Genomic DNA, 20,918 nt, shown 5'->3' on the forward strand with positions numbered 1-20,918 from the left:
ATAAAATAGAATAAAATGCTATACATAATAGAATAAAATGCTATGTTTCGTAAGAAAAATTAAACTTAGTGGTATTGCACATGTGTGGATGCGTGTGTCTGTGTGTGTGTCTGTGTGCGTGTGTATGGTCATCTGTGAAGTCTCTGTTGTTGAGTCTGACAGCAGATGTAAGGAAAGACCAGCGAAATCACTCATTCTGTCACAGTCTACAATTCCTACAAGGAATTAAATTATTATTTTTATTATTTTTAATTTTTATTGTTTGATTCGACTCTGAAAAAGATATGAAAATATTCATTACTTAAATTAGGTGACTTTTTTGCTAGAAGTACTCATAGATCAGGGTAAAGTGGCTTAGGAGACAAGAAAACAAATAAACACACACAAAAAAACAACAACATTCCTCTTTAAATGATCGGGTACACGGACTGGTCTGAAAATGGGTGAAAAGCAGTCCATGATATCCAAAGGAAAAAACTCTTAAAACTATTTCTCAAGTTCACTTTAAAATATTTCAAGAAAATCTGGCTAACCCTTGGAAACAAAATACAAAGAAATATAAAGAAACGTGGCTCAAAGGCTTTTGCACATCACTGTATGCAATGATCATTGTGTCACTTAAGTTGCACTTTTGTATACAAAAAATATAATCAGCATTCACTTCTAGAAAGTACAAGCGCGAAATGCATTTTCTTCCTTTTGTCAACATTACTGAAAGTTGTAGTGACAGCCGTCGTGGAAAGACGTTACTTTTATTTTGAAATCAAAAATACTTGAACCTGATTGGTGCCTTTCGACGTGACGTCAGGACAGGAAATAGCCACGCAAGCCACTGGAATCATAACATTGCATTTGAAGAGTCTTTACTAACCCTGACATCATGGTTTTAGCTTTTTAATTTCGCTTTTTCTGATGACGGTTATTTCCGTTTATCTCGGAGAAGCGGAAGTTAGAGAAAAACTAAACTATATTTGAGCGCACTGCTAGCAAAACATGTCATTGGCCGCCGCGAAAGCAGCAACAGCAGCAACTAGCGATAGCTAGCAAATGGCTGCTTGGCTGTGATGTTTGTCACTGAGCGAAGTAAGTGTACCACTGTCACTTTTTTTTTTTTTACACAGTATCTACTTTAAAATGTGTTTAATTCGCAGTAGTACTCATGCATTTATCCAGCAATAAATAATAGTGGCTGGAAATGAGGCGCAAAAGCAGCTAAATAACGGCCTGGCAGCTAAGAGGTTTCTTCTCATCACCCTAACTTGTGTTTTTGTGTGTTTTCCAGATGACAAGACGACGAGCAAAATAGTTGTGAAGGTGCTGGGGGCTTGTGTCCTGTACAGGGAAACTGTTAGTTAACAGTATGTGACACATTAGCACTCTGCTGACTAAAAAAAGGGGGGTGGGAGTTGGTTTAAATCAAGATGCCTCGTCTGGAAGTGTTGGCCAACGTTGCTCTCAGGGTGCCGAGCATACTGGTGCTAGACCTGCTCTACAAATGTGACATTGAAGGTGTAACGGAGCACCTCAAGGCAAAAAATGAAGACATGCTCTTCAAATACAAGTATGTCATCTGGAACATGTATTACATTGGTAAGTTTCATCAAGTAAGGAGCTGGGAGAATAAGTAAATCTCTCTAATGTTAAGCTCCATGGCTTTTATTTGTCTCTCCTAACAAGAATTACACTGAGTCGCCCTCCTTCAAAAAGCTGTTTGCTTCAGAAGAATGACCTTAGTCTTGGTTTTACTGGAGTTTACTGTGGTGGTCTAAATCAGGGGTGGACATTTAATTTTCCCAAGGGGGCAAATGAGAAAGTGGGACTGTTGTGGAGGGCTGCACTAATAAGCAGAACTCAAATCTACTCAATATTAATTGGGTCATTACATCTTAAATAATCATATTGTTTTTAGAGTATTTTCTGCTTAACCACCTCTGATTTGCCTGAAAATTTTATGGTTTCAAAATGTGAATTTTTATTGCTTTGTATATAAAATATTTTTCTATATGTTTATTTTTTTAACAGGCCCACCCACACACTTTCAGGCCTTTTCTAAAAAAATATTTTTCACTTTGAAATCTGAGCTGGTGTTTGAATATGATATGACTATCTTATTCAAACAGAGTTTTTAGGACTGATACATTAGAGACATGAATGGGTATTGGTTAGTTAAAGTATGTTTTACAAAAAAAAAATAAAGCCACCCTTTAAAAAAATAAATAAATAAAATTCACATGAATAGTTTGTAGTTATATTTACAATAATGTAAAATAAATCATGTGCAGTACTTTTTAACATGAAATTCTTAGTCACAATATTGAAGAAAATTTTATTTTCATTCCGCCTTCATGCTGATTTGAGCAAATCTGAATGAAACCAAATTCTGGTGCTTCCAGTTCATATTTTAATCATAGCTGAGAAAATAATTGTCATAAATAAATGCATATTTTTCATTTTCAAGATCCACTTTTTAGGCATGCACATTGCTCTCGAGGAGTCTGATAATTCAGGTACAGCTTAAAATATACAGAAAGACGTAAAAACAAAACAAGTACCAATAAGATATTTGTGGTCTCTGACTTCAAAGTGCAAAAAAACGCGCAGGAAGTAGGTCAACCGTTTTTCTTAAAAAAAAAAAAAAAAAAAAAAAAAAAAAAGAAAGAAGGAAAACTTGATAAGTATGTCAAAATTTAAGCTAAAATTTTACAGCTATCATTATATATGTTTGAACTTTGGACTATTATATTTTTTGGCAAATCAGAAATGAATGAGCAGGGGGCCCATGATGATTTGAGAAGGAAAAACCAAGTTTTATCTCTTTATAAGATTATTGTGGCTCTTCACATCAGTCCCAGTTTCCCATGTGGCGCTTGTGAAACATAACTGTCCACCCCTGGTCAAAATGTTACTTCAGATTGCTTTGTCATCTTAAAAGACACAGACTTTATCCAAAGAAAAGCTAATGAAAATTAGAAAACCTACAGAGAATTACCTTTAAAAAAAAAAAAAGTTGAAAATGATCTGCATTTTTAAGTCTTACGTGCATTACTATGTTTTACTGCTTCTCTTGAAAACAAGAAACCAATAAAAAAATATTGAAAAGGGTCCTGTGAAAAGCAGCATTTGGGTGATTAGAATAACGGAATAATATCACATTTATAAACACTATAAATATTCTTGTTTTTATTCTGTTTCTCTGTTGTGGAATAAGCAGCTGTAGCTGATTAATTATTTCATAATATTTTCTGGGTTGTCATAGTGTGAGGATTTCCTGTGTTTACCTGGCTTGTGTAACCGTAAACTGAATCTGTTTAACTTTTGGACTGTTGGCGGGACATACGAACCTTATATTAACAGTTTTTAATCAATGAAATCCTCAATAAAAACTACATAGTTTAAGTCATCGGCATGACTTAAAAAAAAAAACAGTTAAATATAAACTATTCATGTGGTTTTAGACTCTCTTGAAAGCTTAGTCAGCCTGATGGGGAGAGTCAGCATTGTCAAAATGATAATAGACATTTATAAGTGACAGTATCTTTTCTATTTCATAATATTTGCGTGCTTTTAGCTGTGCATCAAACGCATAAAAACATCACACTCATTCTTCTTTGTCTTCCAGGTCATTTGATAAATGTGGTGGTGTTAATCCTTCCATTGAGACACATTGTGACACTCTACCTCCATATTCTCACCGGCCTCCTCCTATACATGGGGCATCAGATTTCCAAGTGAGATCCTTTGGCACTATTGTTGCAATTCCTAGATGTTTGGGGGGGGGTTTTGTTTTGTTTTTTTCGATTGAATCAGCTTTTCTGACAAAAGGTGTCAGCAATTGCAATGATCCTGCTTTTTTTTTTATAGTACTATGGAAAAGTCTTGAGTGTCCTCTCACTTATTTACATTTTACTTCCTTTTTCCTTCTAAAGAGTTTCTTGTATTTTTAAAGCAGTCTTTAGCAGTAGCTCTCCATGCTTTCTTGAGGTTTTTCAAAGTTTGTTTTTGGACATCGGCTGCTTTACCACTCATTTTTCATTCCTGGTATTTGACCATTCTCAGAGGAATGTGTTTGTTTGTGCCGCCACTTAACGCTGACGTATGAATCATTCAGACATTTAAAAAAGGCACATATGGTTATTGTCAAAGTGTTATTATGGGAACACTTCGTATATCTCAGTATGGTGTGCAGTGTGTTCTTAAAAAAGATGAGGGAACTGGACAAATGATGCAGTAAGTGACAATTTCTAAAAGTCATGTCATTAAGAACTGTACAAAAAGAAATCAAGCAAAGATCTGAAACAGCACCTGTGAGATATAGCATAACCCTTCAATGTACTGTTTGCTGAACTCTCATCAAAAATGGTTTAAGCGGCTGTCAAGAAGCCATTCTTAAGGAAGCAAAACAGGGAGAAAAGGCTTAGGTATGACACAAGAATGGGACTTTAGTGGCAACGGGTATTATGGAATAATTAGTATGCACAGAGGGAGTCAGTTGAGAGGTAAGCGTCTACAGCCATCTGTGAAATATTCTAGAGACTCTGTCATGGTTTTCAGTCAGTGGTGCTGGTGATCTTGTCAAAATTGATAAAATTGTAACTTGAACCCCCAAAAAAAGTCAACATCCAGAAAAGCTTTGAAATGTCCTCCAAGAAGTCTAGAGAACTATTCAAATCAAATCAAATCAAATCACTTTTTATTGTCACATCACATGTGCAGGCACACTGGTGAAATTCTTGTGTGCGAGCCCCACAAGCAACAGAGATGTGCAAACACAACAACACAAACGAGCAAAATACAAGAATGGCCAACCTGAAACTAATAAATATATGTACAATATATAATAGTGTATGCATTTCTGGATGTGTATACTAAATATTTTCCTGTGTGTGTGTGTGTGTGTGTGTGTGTGTGTGTATACACATTTTTACAAATTAAATAGTAAAAAAAAAAATAATAAAATATACAGAGTTGAATATGTGCAGAACAAGTGGCATTTATATACAGTGTGGAGTGCATAATGTTGAAGTTCCAGTAGTGAAGCTGAGGTGTCTATGACGTGTTCAGCAGTCTGATGGCCTGATGGAAGAAGCTGTCTCTCAGTCTGCTGGTTCGGGACCGGATGCTGCAGAACCTCCTTCCTGATGGAAGCAGTCTGAACAGTTTATGGCTGGGGTGACTGGAGTCCTTTGATGATTCCTGAAGACTACTTTAGGAAATGATGAGAAAGCCTGTCTTAGAGTTCAGACTGTTGATGAATAAAGGCAGTCACACCAAATGTTGATTTTTAATGCTCAAATTGTATAAAGTCTGCTGTTGCCTGATATACTGTTTGCACATGTTAAAATAAGCTGCTGCACCTGTTTCCCATTTTTATAGCAAAGTATAAAGACATGAGGGGTAACTCTAAACAAAAGCATGCAGTTTACATGTGATTGTAAAATGATTTTTTTCTGTTTGGTTTATAGGGATTATGTTCATGAAGAGCTACAGTACGGTTATCAAGGAGCAGTGTATCGTGATTCTTTGGCCTTCAACAGATTTGTCTCTGCAATGACTAGTGAGTACTAAACCATGTATGTAATTAGTTAGAAAGTTCATTAGAAAGCTTTCGATTCCTATAGGCCTACGTTCTAAAAAGGTCTGAAATACATTTTTTGCACGCAGCTATGAATTTTGTTCACTCAAATTTAGCTTTTCTTCGCTCAAAATAAATTTCTCCTGAAAATGCAACACTTGAACCTGCAAAATTTTTTTTACGTGCACTCAGAATAGTGGCACAAAAATAACGCCATATGTGAAAACTGGATTATTTAATGTTACATTAAAAGAAATCTGTGAATTAAAGCCACTTCTCATAGCGAACAGTTTATCCAGTTTAGGGCCTGCTGAAGCCTGTCACAGGTGTTACAGATTTAACAAATCAAAGTTCTCCTTAAATTCCTCAAAAACTGTAATCAGTTGTAAAATAATGCAGGAAGCATCTGTTGTATTTACTTTTTAAGGGTTCGCCGTTGTGAAGCTGTACTGTTACTTTCTGCCAGGTCAGATTATTCTCAGCACACTGTGTGCCTTCTTGATGAAGACCAAAAAGGTGTGGTTGTTCTCTGCTCACATGCTCCCCCTGCTGGCTCGACTTTGCGCCACGCCTCATGCCATGCTGCTAACGGTCAACACTTTCTCCATGGGCCTGACTGGAGTGGGAATCGCCGTGTTCCTGCTGTCAAATATCTTTGTGCCATACCGTCTTGCAAGGGCTGCCTACTCCGAGCTGCTTCACCTGGAGGTTCTCTTATTCTGATATTCTAATTTTTTTATTTTTCATATTTCATACTGGACTGTTTTTGTCTTCTGTCGACAAAATCACCTCTTATTTGGTTATTATTAAGTATACTAAACTTCTAAATTATGTTTTTGGTTTTCTTGATTATATACTAGACTGGAAAACAATCAGTTAATGAACAATATAAATGTAAAAATCTGTGGGTTTGTTTTTTTGTTTTGTTTTTTAACATTCCGGACTTTATCGTGTTTCCTTTCCTCAGGTAATTGAGCTGTACAGACTTCTGGGTGTGGGAATCTCTCTGTGGAACCAGTTTGCTGTCCCAGTCCTCTTTAGCGTCTTCTGGTTTATTCTATTCATTGTCCAGCTGTGCTCAGACATCATGTCCGCTGGCACCTCAATAACCCATCATGGGATCATGTTCTTCCTCCTCACAAGGTGTGAAGGTGTTAATTACCTTCCCTTCATTTTGTATATGTTTAATCCTGACAATATGAACATCATCGGTTTCTCATTTGCTTGAATCCTACAGTGTCTCTGAATGTTGTGCAACACCATACTCTCTTTTGGGTCTGACCTTCATGGTGTCCTATCTGGCTCTGGGGCTGCTCAATCTATGCAAGTTTTACCTGGGAGGTTTTGCCGCTGTTCAGAACGAGAATGTCATGCACAGGTAACTGATAATGTAAGCTGTATCTCTGTGCTGTACCTCCTTTATTTTTATTTAATCTTAATTCCTGATCATTTTTGTTCTCAGAGGTGTGACTGAGGGCGTCACTCTGCTCCTCCTCGCCATTCAGACAGGCCTGTTGGATATGCAAGCACTGCAGCGCACCTTCCTCCTCAGCATCATCCTCTTCATCGTGGTGACCTCAACCCTGCAGTCAATGATAGAAATAACAGATCCAGTTATTCTCGCACTGGGTGCATCACGAAACAGGTAAGAGCAGCAACAGTGTTTTTTCTTTTTTAAGCTTATTCCCGATTTCATTAATTTCTCCTTCATATGTGCTTCTAGGAGTCTGTGGAAACACTTCCGTGGCCTCAGCATGTGTTTGCTTCTCCTGGTTTTCCCAGTGTTTATGGCTTACAAGATCTCCCAGTTCTTCCACATGGATTTCTGGCTCCTCATACTAGTATCCAGCTGCATGCTTACATCCCTTCAGGTAGGAAGTATTTATGTTCTCTCTCTCTCTCTTTTTAGTGTGTTTTAAGTTATGAATACATTCAGGAAGCAATCTTAAATGCAGCTGTGGTAACAGATATTCCAGAAACTGAAATACAGGGTTAGTTTATTTATATGCTTTTAAATCACTGGTGTTAATTACTGTGACATTTAAAACAGGACTACTACTGTTGCCATTTAGTTCCAGTTGTAAATGTGTGTAGTCATGTCCCAGCAATGCAGTGTTGAATGTGAGAAATTTTATGACTTTGGCTCCACCCACTGGAGGTCAGATGTAGTGCATGTCTACATAGTTAATACCTTTTTGTTTGTTTTTTGTGACATCGTCCTGTTTCTGTACACCTGTGCAGTAACACTAATGTGACACCTCCTATAGTCATAAATAGAAAAAGGCATTTAGTAGACAACGTAAGGTCACCTTCACAAACTGAAAAACAAAGAAGCTGTTAACATGGCAGAAGCTGTAGATTTATACAGGGAGAGGAGGATGACTGCTGACTTGCACATGTAAAAGACTGACTGTTTATTCCAGGTTACAGGCACTATGCTGATCTACTCCCTCTTCATGGTGGAGCTGTTTCGCAGCGACCCAATTGAGAGCCTGGACGAAGTGATCTACTGGGTGAACGCTGTCAGCCGTGTGTTGGAGTTTGTTGTGGCACTGTGCGTGGTGGCTTATGGCACCTGGGAGTCACTCTTTGGAGAGTGGAGCTGGATGGGTGCCTCCGTCATTATCATCCACTCATATTTTAACGTTTGGCTCAGAGCTCAGTCTGGCTGGAGGAGCTTCCTGCTCAGACAGGAAGCAGCTAAGAAGATCAACTCCCTGCCCAGAGCCACAGCTCAGCAGCTGCAGGAGCACAATGATGTGTGCGCCATCTGCTTTCAGGTCAGTTACCCTTGTAGCTTTTGTTTTTAGAAGATGGTTAAAGCTGAGAACCAACAACATAAGATACTATAAAACCTCAAACCCAGTCCTAATCCTCATTTGGCTGTGAAAATTCATTTTCAAACTCGTGTAGTTTCTGCACAAAATGACACAAAGCATCCAATGAACTTAAGTAGGTGCTTTTTATGTTTTTTACTTATTTTATTCAATTATCTGACCTGATTTAATTTTTATGTTTTTGGGTTTTTTGTTGTTGTGGTTTGTTTGTTTGGTGGTTTGTTTGTTTGTTTGGGGTTATCATGACCTCTGTTTCCTCTAAACCATCACCTCTTTTAGTTGCTGTTCAAGTCTTACACAGAACTATGCTATGAAATAATGAGGGGGAAAAAACCCAACAACATTTAACTCTGTGGAATCACATTTTGTGAGTTTTGGCTTTTGAAAATTGATCTTCCAAATTTCAGCATTCATGATTTCAAAAAACCCCAAAAACAATTTAATCCAAAAGCAATCATCAGTGATGTAAAATTTGTGCATGTTACACAAAATAATCCATTTAAAAATTCAACAGAAAACCTCGAATCTCAAGTGGCTGACACGCCATGCTTAGGTGTGGTTAATAATTAGACTGTGTGGATTATGTAGCAAGAGGACTGGCAGGCTTTGAGTTGCTAAATGTGCCCTCAGTTCACCTCCATATCAGACACAAAATGCTTTCATGATTACATTATTGATACTTATGAAAATACATAAATGCCTGCTTAATAAAATATACTTAAATTTAGTTGTTTTTTTCTCTGAATACTTTGACTTCCATGGTAAATTAAGGCATTTTTGCTAAAGTTTGCTAAAATTATTTAAACAATATAAAAAGAGTGTTTAATAAAATGATCCCAGATAGAGATGATGATGCATTTTAGTTGTTCAGTGCTGAAGGCCAAAATTAATTTACAGTATCGTTACATTAACATAAAAGTTGTCAGGTTATTGTAGGTGCCTTAGGTTTTACTTATTATAATCAGTGTGTCATTTTGTATTGGGGCATTAATTAAAAGTTGTCATGGGTTGATACTTGATTTTTGACAGTGTTCCCCTTTTGTTGTTATGACTACTACTTTGCATATATAATAGCTGATGTGTGTGTGTGTGTGTGTGTGTGTGTGTGTGTGTGTGTGTGTGTGTGTGTGTGTTTTTGAAGTTTGTTAATCCTGTTTTTCCAGTTTGGCATTCAGGACACTTCTTTGGCCTTGAGTTTGTTTTTCTGGTCAAAACAAGTTAATAATATCTCTAGTAGAGATGGACCGATCCGATATTACGTATCGGTATCGGTCCGATACTGACCTAAATTACTGGATCGGATATCGGAGAAAAATAAAAAATGTAATCCGATCCATTAAATATCACGAAAGCACCTCACAAAACTTGCAACACGCCGTAACTCACCTCAGAACGTTAGCACGTCGGAGCAGTATGCATCACGTGATAGAGCGGCTGTGGCATGCAGGACCTGTCGATGGTCTGGATAGCATTTGGAGCTTCGCTAGCAACCCGGCATTTCATCTCCGACAAAGTTATCCCGAGAGAAGTAAAGCAAGTGTGTAAGTCCATCTCTGAATGTTTGTAAAGCATTCCTGCGTTAAGCTTAACAAACGACTGCCTCTTCTTGCTGCTACTTCAATCATGAAACTGCTTAACGATCAGCTGATCGGCTTTTCTGTCGCTAGTCCGTGTCTCTAGTTTGCTTTTGGCCCACTTTGCACCAGAAAGAGGAAACCAGCGGCTGAACAACAGCAGCACGTTTAAGCTTGATCAGCTGTTGTTAGAATGTATTTAATATTACTTTCTACTCGAGGATCTTTTTCTACGTAGCTGACGCTGGTAACTGTGCAGGGGCGGATCTAGCAAAGTTTAGCCAGGGGGGCCGATAGGGCATTAACAGGGAAAAGGGGGCACAAAGACATACTTTTCTTTCTTATTCTCATTTAAAATGTCTAGCTTTTAATAAATAATTATCTGACACCCAAAGTTTTAATTTGATGTAAAATGAATAGAAGTCAATTACTGTATATAGTAACTATTAAGTCTAATATATATACCCTAGTAAGCTATAGTACTTTTTCCTTTGGGAAGGTACCATCTGTGCAGTCTGCAATTTTGTTGAAGAAAGATGTTGAATCTATTTAATATTTCTTGAAAAATAATTGATTTCTGTGCATTTTTTTTTCACACTGCATCAAATTAAGGTTGATTACGTCGATTAAGCATCATGAGGTGGCGCGTGAGGGGTGGTTCCCTATTTTTTATTTATTTATTTTTGTTGTTGCTGGGAGTTGGAACCCTATTAGTTAGGTTGCTTAATATTTATGCTAAGTACTCTTTAAAATACCAGAATAGGGAGGATGGTGTAGGTTTAAGTTTATTAGATTGATCAGTATTGCTGAACTATGAAATATTTTTTTTTGCATACAGGTATAACAGAATAGCTTTAGTGTAGTTGTTGTTTTAAACTTGAGTATGAACTTATACAAAATGCAGCAAGATATTTAAAAAAACAGTTTTGTTGATTAAAAAACACCATATCGGATTCATATCGGTATCGGCAGATATCCAAATTTATGATATCGGTATCGGTATCGGACATAAAAAAGTGGTATCGTGCCATCTCTAATCTCTAGTAGTCAGTAGTTAGTCATCAAGGAAATTCCTACAGAAAATATGTAGCTTGCCATCACCACTGTGTGAAAGTGTGTGAATGTGTGTGTGAATGGGTGGATGACTGGTTGTGTAAAGCGCTTTGGGGTCATTAGGGACTAGAAAAGCGCTATACAAATACAGGCCATTTTACCTGTAAAAGATAAGACTTTATTGACTTTCATGGAAAATGTATTACCTGTGTTAAAGCAGGATAGAAGTAAGCTGATGGGGGACAAGAAAACTATTAAATTGACTGATATTAATGCAAAAATAAATTAGAGGTAAATGAAGAGAAGTCACATGAAAAAATAAACATCTCATAAAGAAATGAAAGGGGGGGGGGGGACCCAACAAAAACAAAGTTTTGTTCATAAGAGGAAGTAGGAGGATGCGAATGCTTAATAATTCCTACACCTGTCTAGCTCTTCTTATATAGATGTTTTGACTATTTATACAACCTAATATTTACACATATGATACAAATAAATATTCCTATCTAATACACAGACTTGTTATATTAATATAAACTTTTATAGTTTGATAATTATGTATCATTTTTCTATGCATTTTGTTTATTTTATTTTTTTAGTTATGTTTTTTTTTTTGTTTTGTTTTACAGGAAATGAGCTCTGCCGTGATCACATATTGTGGACATTTCTTCCATTCTAACTGCCTCCGCAAATGGCTGTATGTTCAGGAGACGTGCCCCATGTGCCACCAAACGGTACGACCGACACCGCCGGGTCAGAGCCAGGCATCAGCTGACAGCCCGGCCGCCCCACCTCAGAGAGACGCGGAGCCTGATCCAGCTGCACCAGAGGGAGATCAGAAGCTGGATACAGCAACAGTGCAGGAGACACAGAGCAACAGTGTAACTCCTGATGACACTGAGCAGCAGGAGGGAAGGGAAAGCTTTGAGAATGGAGAAAATAGTGAAGCCCATCAGGGTCTTCATTACAGCCCCAGTGGGGACTGTGTTGAATGTGTCCATGCAGTGCGTTCAGGGGACCTTTCAAGTTCTCATACGCCTCAAAATAAAAATCCTCCCAACACGCCCAACCAAGCTGAGGAGAGTGGTAAGGACTCCATACTGCCATCTACCCTGAAAACTGTTACAACAGAGGGCCAGTCTGCCTCTGAACTAGCAGAGGTTGAGGACAGCATTCATTTCAGTCCTAGATGTGATGGGACACCTGAATCATGGAAGCGCTTCAATTCACCAGAGGCAAACAATACAGAGAAAAATCAAGAGGGAATCTCAAGTGGAAAAACACTTGTTGACAGTCCATCATCTGTCCAATCGTGTAATAAAAACTCAGAACTCTGCACTGATCGTGCCCAAAGTTATAAAGGTAGCTGCACATATTCAGACTCAGAAAGCCTCAGAGAGGTTGAACCTGCTCCACAGAGCCTTGAGCTCAGCCTACGTAGAAGCACAGACACCAGTGACTGACTGCCCTGTACCAGTGCCTTGAAGGGTATAAAAGCATAATTCTCAATAATAGGAAATTAAAAACATTTGGCTTCTCTGTGTGAACCAATAGATTGGGGGGGGGAAATGCCAGACAGTATAATGAATGTGCTTTGGTCTAACAAATAATGTGTATCTCGACTAAATAATGAGATTAAATTGTGTTCGATAAATGTACAACTTTAAAGAAAATGTTAAATAAAGATCATGTTTAATAAAAAAATGTAACTATAAAGCATTGATCTTATATTAGTATTTACTGAATTTTAGCAGGTCACAACTAAAGATGTTTTCTTGGAGAAATCACATTTGTTTTCTTTTCATGTCAGTTTTCTTGCTCAAGGTTGGGTAGCATTTTTGTGAAAGAAATGTGGCAAAGAGAAAAGCTTCAGCAGGTGTCTTTTTATTTATGAATCAGCTGTTTGTACTCACACACACACACACACACACACACACACACACACACACACACACACACACACACACATATATACATATATCTTAGAAATAAGATTAAAAAAAACAAATAAGAATATGTTAATTTAAAGATATGGACATGTTTTTTTGTAGATGACTTGATTTAAAAAACCTCAGAAAGCCTGGGGATCCACTAGATCTATAAACACTGGCTGAGTAACAAAAACTTGAATAAAACACTAGGCTTAATGGCCTAAATTGCATCCGTCTTTTCCTGCTATTGAATGTTAAAATGTCTCCTTTGGAAAAAAACATTACCACAAAGCAATTACCACACAGCCCCCTTGAGGTTCAGAAGCTTTGTTTGGTAATCCAGCGTCGTTATAATTTAGTTACTTGGATTAATATGAATACTGCCTGATTTACATTAACGCGATTAAAATTGTACAACTTGTGGTTGAAGCTGTGATCATGTGGGCAACTTTTAATCACTACTTGACAAAAATCCTAAAAAGTGTTCTCGTTTAATTGTGTCTTTCAGTAACTAAAGACTGGCATGTCACGGCTGGTCTCGCATGTATGTTGTTTTTCTTCAGCAGCAGGAACCAATGTGCCATCACAAACGCCCCGTCACTCAGCAGCCGACTGCACCGCCTTCACAACTAAGCTTCAAATACATGTAGACTGACGCTAGTTGGCCAGCGGCACCGACCGAAACCAACAGCAGAAGAGAGCTTTGTCGACCGGGTTACGCCACCTGGCACTCGCACTTATTCGGCATTGATTTTTGGGTTAGGTTTAATCCGATATAAGACGTGTAATTCACGAGGAAAGTGAGCGTTATTGAGGGAGTGTGCAACATTTGACGTTTAACACCGCGCATACGTAGTTTGAGCTTGCTAGCCGGCTAACTCTGCTAGCCAGAGAAAGGAAAAAAGCCGTCGGGTTTGACCTACCGTCAGTTATTTCACCGAGAGCGAAGCATCTCTGTTTCTTCGTTTGGGATCGAAACACCGCCAACTTAGAGAGCAGAACACCAAGACAGGATGGCTCTGAAAAGGATTCACAAGGTAAGATAACGTCGTGAAGGTTGGCTAGCTGTGTAAGCTAGTCCCGCTAGCCTCCCACAATGCAGCGAGCCGCTGTTCTCGAAACAAGGCGGCGAAACATGTTCGAAGATGTGTTAACTTTACAGCTCGTTTTATTTAAAAATGTTAAGGAGACTTTGGTGTGTTTTGACTTGAGTGAATTAATGGTGGTTTTTACTACTTGAATCGGTTAGCACGGGCCAACACGGCTTAATGTTGGGCCGGTCAGCTAACGTTAGCAGTTTCACTTGTAGAGAATGTATGTTTGACGGCGGAAGGAGGCCGCATGAATTTCCCAACACTTCATACCTTTACACGAAGGCACATATGTTTGAAGGTTGCCTAACTGTAATACGAAACTTTTAACCTGATATTCTTTGTACTCGCTAGTAAATTATAAGTCGTTTAGTTATGAATTAAAGCGGCAATAATTCATGTTGGAGGGTCCATGACTCATATCAGTCCCTGAAATCTGTTAGTCAGAGCTGCCTTCATGATACATTTCTTTGGTATGTCATCGTATTTGTTCTTGGTCTGTAATCGTGATTGACAGAAACTGGCAGGAACAGAATGGAGTAACACACTCGAATTGCTGACATCTGGTTTCATTCCTTCACTCTGCTGTTTACGAGAATTTTCTTCCAAGAAAATCAGACACTACTTCTTTGTAAGTTTACGGAAGGCTAGGGTGGGGCTGTGGCCTTCACCTCACTCTAAAATAGTGTATACCCTAAAAATAACACAACACGTGTCATATTATACACGGTATATGCTCGGTTCTCAATAACTTTGCATGGAGTTGAATTTTGAGCATAGTGGCCGGGTGATGAAACCCGAAGTGAGGATGGCGTGAAATATATTAAGCACACACCTGTCAGGTAGCACCCCTCACCACCGCAGTCTCGGTTTCAGCATGTATGTCAATGATGTTAAAAGGCGCTCACGCCTATAGACAGATTTTTGTTTTTTTTAGATCACATCTACTCCTTTTTTGTTACTTTTGTCTAACTGGTTATTGTTTTTCCTCATAGGAGCTTAACGACCTGGCTCGTGACCCTCCAGCACAGTGCTCAGCTGGCCCAGTGGGTGATGATAGTAAGTGTCCCAAACCTGCTCTTTATTTCATTTCTTTAGTTTCATCAAAAATAAAATGACAAAAATCTGCAACTAAGGTGATATTATCTAATGTGTCATTTGAGATGTGCAGCCCAAAAAAAGAACAATTTTTCATTTTTGAAATGCTGTCATGTGCTAAACTTTAGCATATTTGCATTTAAAAACATGTCTTAAATATTATAAAACCATTTGGATGTTGATTTAAAGTGGAGAAATTGGTTGCTGCTGCGTTTAGAAAATTTACAGTGGGATATTAAAATTGACTTTGAAACAGGGAAATTGTGTTACTGGGAAGCTATGAGGTCTGTTTGGAAACCTTAGTTCCTGTCAGATCACATACCTGTGACCTTTTCTTGTTTTGTAACTTTTACTTTCTGTTCTCTGCAGTGTTTCACTGGCAAGCCACAATCATGGGGCCTGTAAGTAGATCTTTTATGACACAGTTGTTGCCCTTGTCAGGTTTATGGCAGCACGGTGCTGAAATTTGGCATTGGAGTAGTGTTCCCGAGTGCTTAAAATGTATTTGTAATAAAGGTTGAAATTTGACTTGATAATGAGTAGCTGTGTGTCTTCTGAAATATGTAAATGTCCCCCCCCCCCTTTTTTTTTTTTTTTTTTTTTTCTTTCTTTCTCTCTTTTTTTTTTTTTCTTTCTCCATCAGAGTGACAGTCCATATCAGGGAGGTGTTTTCTTCTTGACGATTCATTTTCCAACAGACTACCCCTTCAAACCCCCCAAGGTAACTGTGGTTGGACTGGTCAAACCTTAAGCAGAGTTTCCTGTTTTGATAACTTAAATATGGAAATAGTCTGTCGTGCTGTAGGCAGTTGTTAGTATGAAAAAATGTCCTGTTTACAGCATAAAGTATCAACAAGGGCCAATTGTTATACTTTAAAATGCTGAACAGCTCTTGAGTGAGGAAGATATCTTCAAAAACACCACATTTATAGTAAATAGGGCCTGGTGATTCTTGCGCCATGAACATTGGCCAGTAGCCTACATGAAGTAATACCTGTCATTCCAGAACTTGACAGTCATGAGCGTCACACGTCAGTGCCTAGTGTCAAAGTTTCTGAGTTGCATAACACGGACATGTTGTTGTCACTATGTTTTGTATAGCTTTTCACAGTGTTTTTGTTTGTTTTTCTCTCAGGTTGCGTTTACGACAAGAATTTACCACCCAAATATTAACAGTAACGGCAGTATCTGTCTGGATATTCTCAGATCACAATGGTCTCCTGCGCTTACTATTTCTAAAGGTATGAGGACATCTGTTCATTAACACCCAACTTGTATAATTTACTTAGGCCCATATTTTTACCAGGTATTTATTTCCCTGCTTTTTGGATCAGCAAGACCTGTACTAATAATATTTAATGTCTACAGTTTGAGTTTAAAATTTAAATATGGTAAACCATTTCTTTACCTTAAAATGCTCATATAAATCGTGTAAATAAATTGAAATGTCAAGGGAAATTAAACATTCCCTTTTTTGTGTTTAATTTTTTTTAAAGCCATCTAAAATATAATAAATGTTAAAGAATGCTTAGCATCCATATGTTCCTTGCAGTTCTTCTCTCCATTTGCTCACTCCTATGTGACCCAAACCCCGATGACCCGCTAGTGCCAGAGATCGCACGAATCTACAAAACAGATAGTCAGAAGTAAGTATAAATATGTGTGGAAAAACTAACCTCTAAACATGTGAACTGACCAATTCTGTCTCCAAAAAGGAACATGAGAGTTTTATGGTGCTGTGTTTGCAAGAAGTGTTGTGGTTTCAAAGTTGCTGATTGCATTGATGTCAAATTCACCTTTATCTCTAGGGTATATTATAAAACCTAGTTTTATCCTGTTAGGTACAATAAACTAGCACAGGAGTGGACAGTCAAGTATGCCATGCTTTAGGGTAAGGCCAAGAGCCATCACTGCATCTTGGCTAGTGCTAAGTGATCGGATATGTTGTGATGCTCTGCTCAGTACATAACTAGAGGCTTGGATCTGTTCTAAAGAGTGTGACTAAAATGAGCTGCTTGTACTAATCTTTGTCTCTACGAGCCGAATAACTTATTGACCCTGCACTGCTCTCAGGGTGTGGGTTTGGATTTTTATGTGCACCTTGATTTCCTGCAGTTGCACTCTCCTGCTGGAAATAAACAAGTTAACTGAAAATTTTTGCCTGTGGATATAATGGACACTTGAGTATTGTGGTGTACCGCTAACACAGGGCAGAGGAAAATCAAGATTTTTTTTTTCTTTTTTTTTTTTTTCTTCTTTGTAACCCCACAAGTTTCATTCTTTGGTATGATTTCTAGCATCAACTTGTAGAGACTTGAGGACAATCCCTCAGTTAATCATGGGTTGCCTGCATTTGTCAGTTGCATTGTTCAACAGATGTCACAGCATTGTGGAAAAATGTTCACGGTGATGCATTTAAGGACACTGCAACAGCTGGCTGTCAAAAAAGGCTGAATTCATGAGCTTGATGTCTAAAATTAAGGCAGGGCTGATAAACAAATAAAAAATGTGATATGATGGTTAGGTTTGTTAAGCGCGTTGCTAATTGGCCAGTATTTTCAAACATGTCAAAGGCTTCTATTTTATTTTTTCTCCTTTCTTCCCTTCCCTCTCCCCACACATGAACTCTGGACAGTGTGGAGAAAAATCAGGTTGTCTAAGTTGCCCTTTGTCATGTAGCACACAACAGGAAATGGTCTGCTTCAGATGCATTCTCGCTGCGGAAATACTCAATATGATTTAGACGGCGGTGCTTTGGGGTTGAGCGTGAAGGAGGCAGGACCCGACACCCACTCTATTCTCACATGCGCCCAATTGGACATCACACAGACTTTTACAGGGTTGACAATTTAATGTCTGTTTTGACAATGCGCCCTTTTTTTCTTCTTTTTTTTAAATTCCGTTCTTGCATTTGGCTTCTCAAGGTAATGTCCGAGTTCAGGGCTGCAGTGTGGTGTGAGAAAACTGCTTATGCAACAGTCTGCATCGGAAGTTATATCACCAGCAGTATAACATGTCATGTTTATCAAATGATTTTACTGTACAGGATTATTCCCAAGTGAAGAACAATTTTTAGTATGAGATTAAAATGAATGGATACCAGTTCCCGCTTAGATCAGTGTAAATGTGGTTTGAAAAATGATTCGGAGGATACACTATGGGGGGGATACGAATACAAATTTTAATTCAATGCTGGAACAAGAAATAAAACTTCCTAAAACCGGCGAGAAGCAAAGTAAGCTGAAACCATCCAAATGTAGTGTTAAAGTCCTTTTTATAATAGGATTAATTTAATCTGGGTATGAACATGGATATTGAGAGTAGTAATGATGGCTCGTCTCATCACTCGACAAAGTTCAAAAACAATATTGTTTTTGCATGCACACAGCTGCTAGTTCCAGCATGAAAAGGATTGTATACCCATCCCCCTCCAAAAAAAGTTCTGTTGCTTCAGACTTGGTCTTTTAAACATCTTATTTCTGTGCTAATCTAGACGTGATCAGTTAGGGCGCTAACTTGGCATGGCCTTCAAAAAAAAAAAAAATAGCAGTGTTTTCAGGTGCATGAAGAAATCCTGCTGATATTTTGGGTATGACTTGAAGACAGGAATTTTTGTATTAAATAGGTGAAGTTAATGTTTGCCCCCCTTTTTTCTTTGCAGATACACCAAAATGGCAAAAGAATGGACACAAAAATACGCAATGTGATGGGATCGTTTGGAACGCTGGTGAAAATGTGGTTGCTGGTTCAAACTTAAAATTTTGGGATTCTGTTTTACTTTTTCACTTTATTATTATTATTTTTTTTGTTTTTCTTTTGTTTCAATTTTTCTTTTTGGTTAATCAGAGCATTTTACCCCTCCTTTTCCCACCTGCGCGCTCATAAGAAGATAGTGTTTTCTCTCTAGGACTTGTGCCAGTTTCTGTAAAGTTTCGACTCCTGTTTTTATACAGAGTTCAAATTTTAAAAAATGTATATAAATCACGAAAACTATCGTGGTCTATAGACTCGGCTTGAGCATGCACCGGTAAGAGTTTTCAACCCAAAATTGGTGATGATAGTCATTTACTCTGCACACACTTGGTAGAATCTGATGCAGCTGGTCTCCTCATGCTGAGCAGCATCAACCCTACGCTGATCCACTTGTAGACAGGCTGGATCCTCTGGGGTTGATACTTCGTCACAGGCCGGGCTTCTTTGAGCATTTGGGGCAAAGTCTGTGTTTTGCCATTGTTGTAAATTTTGAATTCTCAAATTGGTGGTATTCTGCTGCACTTAAGGAAAAAAACAAATATAAATCTGTGACAATGAAGAAACTGTTTTGTGGACCCTGTCTGCCTCCAGGGACCGGTGCGATGTCAGTTTGTTCTTCTGATGCATAGTAAATGAAGTTTATTATCTGAGGAAAGAAGTGTATCTTATTCCACTATCAAAGTGTGTACAGAGAAGCACAGCAGTATATATCAATGTTAAAGAAACCAATGTAAGAACTTCAATGTTGTATTTTATGCATGTTAATAAAGGTAGGCTATATTATCTGATATGTTTCTGCAAATTAAGTGGATTGTAAGGTTGAACAGTTGGAAAAAATTTGGTTCCCCTCAAAGGCTTTCTACTTTTGTTATTTAGAAGCCAGTAGTTGAGCTCTTAGTTTTACACCCACTCGAACACTGTCTTCTTGTAGCCCTAAAATATGATGCAAAGCTGATGGTTGATAATCAACTTGTCGCTCTGTTTCTTTTTAGTTTCCCTTCAATAAAGTTACTTAAACCATAAAACAACCAGTGTGATGTTTTGTAGTTTTCATTTGAGGCATTTAAAAAAAATCCCCTGAACACTGCTAGACTTTGAAGACTATGCTGAAGTCTTGTCTTCAGTAAAACCATCTGTACCATGTTTTAAGTACTGTATTGTGTGTATGTAACTAAGACGCCTCTTGGTTGTGTGTGTGTGTGTGTGTGTGTGTGCGCGCGCGCGCTTGTCATTTCTTTAACTAGTCTTCAGGAATACCTCATGAGGGACATTAAAGCTCTATGCATGTTTGCTAGTTTTTGTTCCTTCTCTCAGGATAATCCCACATTGCTTCAATAATGACATCTGCGTTCTGGGAGGGCAATCCATTACTGATGGTGCTATAATGGCTTGGTGACTACTCTTCCAGTGAGACCTTTTCTGATGACCCATTAATGAACAATAGATCAACTGAAGGATCATAATTTAAAAGATCCCTGAGTTAGGTGCCTTTTTTTTTTTTTTTTTTTTTTTTTTTTATAAATACTTGAATGATTCGTATGTCAGTGTTAAGTGTTTTAACAAAAAAATAGTTTTACAATGACTGAGCTAAGAATGAGTGAAAAGCAGCAAATGTCCAAAGGAAAACTTCAAAGGACCTTCAGAAAGTCTGGCTCTGGAAATGTAAAGAAACAAAGGGTGACTCAAACTTTTTCACAATACTGTATATTGTAATATGTAATATGCTTAGAAATATTGCCTCCTAAGAGACCTACTAAATATAAAGGTTTTCTCTGACTTCCATTTTGCTTGAGTAGTTTTCCATAATTGCTTACCATGTCGGTAAATGTTGTATACACACCCTTGTGTTTAGAAATGCAAAACACTCCCTTATTTGGTCCCTCTAAAATAAGTACATATGTTTGTTGATTAGGAAATTATGCTTTAAAAAATCTAATTCATCTTTAAAATATATTTTTATATTAAACCTGTAGCAGGATTTTGTTGAAAGGTGAGTTAGAAAAAAGCTT

General features: G+C 37.9%; 2 protein-coding genes across 3 annotated transcripts; both read left to right on the plus strand.

Annotated features, from left to right (window-relative positions):
* Positions 1 to 805: 805 nt before the first annotated feature.
* On the plus strand, positions 806 to 13,197 carry zmp:0000000662 (RING finger protein 145). Its single transcript, XM_004540026.4, has 11 exons — positions 806 to 1,083; positions 1,283 to 1,590; positions 3,620 to 3,728; positions 5,463 to 5,554; positions 6,039 to 6,280; positions 6,540 to 6,715; positions 6,810 to 6,950; positions 7,035 to 7,217; positions 7,296 to 7,443; positions 7,996 to 8,352; positions 11,666 to 13,197. Exons 2-11 carry the CDS (start codon positions 1,422 to 1,424, stop codon positions 12,497 to 12,499), a joined length of 2,451 nt encoding a protein of 816 aa, XP_004540083.1. The 5' UTR covers positions 806 to 1,083; positions 1,283 to 1,421; the 3' UTR covers positions 12,500 to 13,197.
* Positions 13,198 to 13,559: 362 nt separating this feature from the next.
* Positions 13,560 to 19,937, plus strand: LOC101470253 (ubiquitin-conjugating enzyme E2 D2). Of its 2 annotated transcripts, none has more exons than XM_076877837.1 (7): positions 13,560 to 14,004; positions 15,054 to 15,117; positions 15,526 to 15,557; positions 15,800 to 15,877; positions 16,292 to 16,397; positions 16,709 to 16,802; positions 16,998 to 18,047. In XM_076877837.1, the coding sequence occupies exons 1-7, from the start codon at positions 13,981 to 13,983 to the stop codon at positions 17,044 to 17,046; spliced, it is 447 nt and encodes a 148-aa protein (XP_076733952.1). In that variant the 5' UTR covers positions 13,560 to 13,980; the 3' UTR covers positions 17,047 to 18,047. The 2 variants fall into 2 exon arrangements, with proteins under 2 accessions (XP_076733952.1, XP_004540085.1); XM_004540028.6 differs by lacking the exon at positions 16,998 to 18,047 and adding an exon at positions 18,818 to 19,937 and having other exon boundaries at positions 13,568 to 14,004.
* Positions 19,938 to 20,918: the final 981 nt, after the last annotated feature.

The sequence above is a fragment of the Maylandia zebra genome, linkage group LG19, assembly GCF_041146795.1.
Source record: "Maylandia zebra isolate NMK-2024a linkage group LG19, Mzebra_GT3a, whole genome shotgun sequence".
NCBI lineage: Eukaryota > Metazoa > Chordata > Actinopteri > Cichliformes > Cichlidae > Maylandia > Maylandia zebra.